This window comes from Rhagoletis pomonella, unplaced genomic scaffold (genome assembly GCF_013731165.1).
Source record: "Rhagoletis pomonella isolate Grant_MI unplaced genomic scaffold, Rhpom_1.0 Rhpom_scaffold_00006, whole genome shotgun sequence".
NCBI classification, from domain to species: Eukaryota; Metazoa; Arthropoda; class Insecta; order Diptera; family Tephritidae; genus Rhagoletis; species Rhagoletis pomonella.
The window spans coordinates 46,821,604-46,822,848 of record NW_023458560.1 but is presented as its reverse complement, the minus strand read 5'-3'; the positions used below and the strand labels follow the sequence as shown (position 1 = coordinate 46,822,848).

The 1,245-nt window shown below is 37.3% G+C and overlaps 1 protein-coding gene across 1 annotated transcript; it reads right to left on the bottom strand.

The window, feature by feature from the left end:
- Positions 1 to 619: 619 nt before the first annotated feature.
- LOC118741694 (membrane magnesium transporter 1-like) lies at positions 620 to 1,245 on the bottom strand. Its single transcript, XM_036473667.1, has 3 exons — positions 1,145 to 1,245; positions 1,023 to 1,075; positions 620 to 955 (listed from the first exon to the last, which is right to left on the bottom strand). The coding sequence occupies exons 1-3, from the start codon at positions 1,224 to 1,226 to the stop codon at positions 719 to 721; spliced, it is 372 nt and encodes a 123-aa protein (XP_036329560.1). The 5' UTR covers positions 1,227 to 1,245; the 3' UTR covers positions 620 to 718.

Genomic DNA, 1,245 nt, shown 5'->3' with positions numbered 1-1,245 from the left:
GTAAATTAATTTTCATTAATTTAACCAAGAATTTTAATCTTTTTTTTATTAAACCAATGCCGCGAAAAAGAAAATCCAAACCAAAGTACATAACATTGATACAAATTAACAATATTGTATCTCCGCTCAGCTCTGTTAACTTGCCGCTCAGGTCTGTTAATTTGCCGCTCTCAATTTTCGGTTCGAGTGGTGAGCTTCTAGAGTGATTTTGGTAGTGTTTGACAATTCACACGGCTATTCGTAATTGCTGCTTCTCTGTTTTAAACGTTCTCTGCTGCTTCTCTGTTTTAAACGTTCTCTGTCTCTGTCTCTGGTGAACGCGAAGGGCAACACCAAAAGAGAAGATGCCGAAAATGAGCAAAAAATTTTCTCAGTGTGAAGCCAGTCTAACAAACCCGACTTGAAGTGGATTTTCAGTTGAGGAATCTGTGATGAAGAGTGGCCGAGTTATTTTTGGATAAATAGTAGACTATAGTTTTAGCATTTCTTTACGACACCAAGCTCTTCACAGCAAAACGATATTCCATATAGTGCGGAACTGTATAATGCTACAACATAAAATGGCCACTAAATGCTTTCCACTCTTTTATCAACCACATATGACGCCATCATGGGTCTTTTGTTTTAAAAATTGCCGATTTATTCCATTTGCATATTCCATTTGCAAAGTTGGTAAGCGAAAATACTATAATATACTTAAAATGTATAAGTTGCTTTGCTAATATTCTACATCTAGACTACTTTTGCTTCCTGCACTGGATGATTCCTCCTGCTCATAGTTTTGATATAGCGCCATACCGCGATGATTGAATGTGTAAAATGATGGTAAATTACCCAAGGTATCCCACGACTTCTCTTGCATATCAACTGTTGCCCGAATTTCTTTAAAATTGCCAACTACTTGGATTACGTTGTAAACTACCACCAGCAGGCTGACAACGGTCTGCACGACGATCTATGTAGAAAAGAAAAATATTAATGCAATAAACTATTTTCTAAAGAGCAAAATATACTGCACTCACATCCACTGGCAGCTGCGTCCAATCCTGTTCAGTTAGCCCCATATAAGTGCGATCTGGAATTCAATGAATTAAAATTTGTTTCCGATTGAGGAGCATCCATCTCTTTTTTCACAAATACTTACGGTGAGCTGCGGAAAAGGCGGCATGCAACAAACTTATAAGCCCCGTGACTAACATTATACGGTTGACAATTTTTGTGCCCATTTTTGATGTTATTAACTTA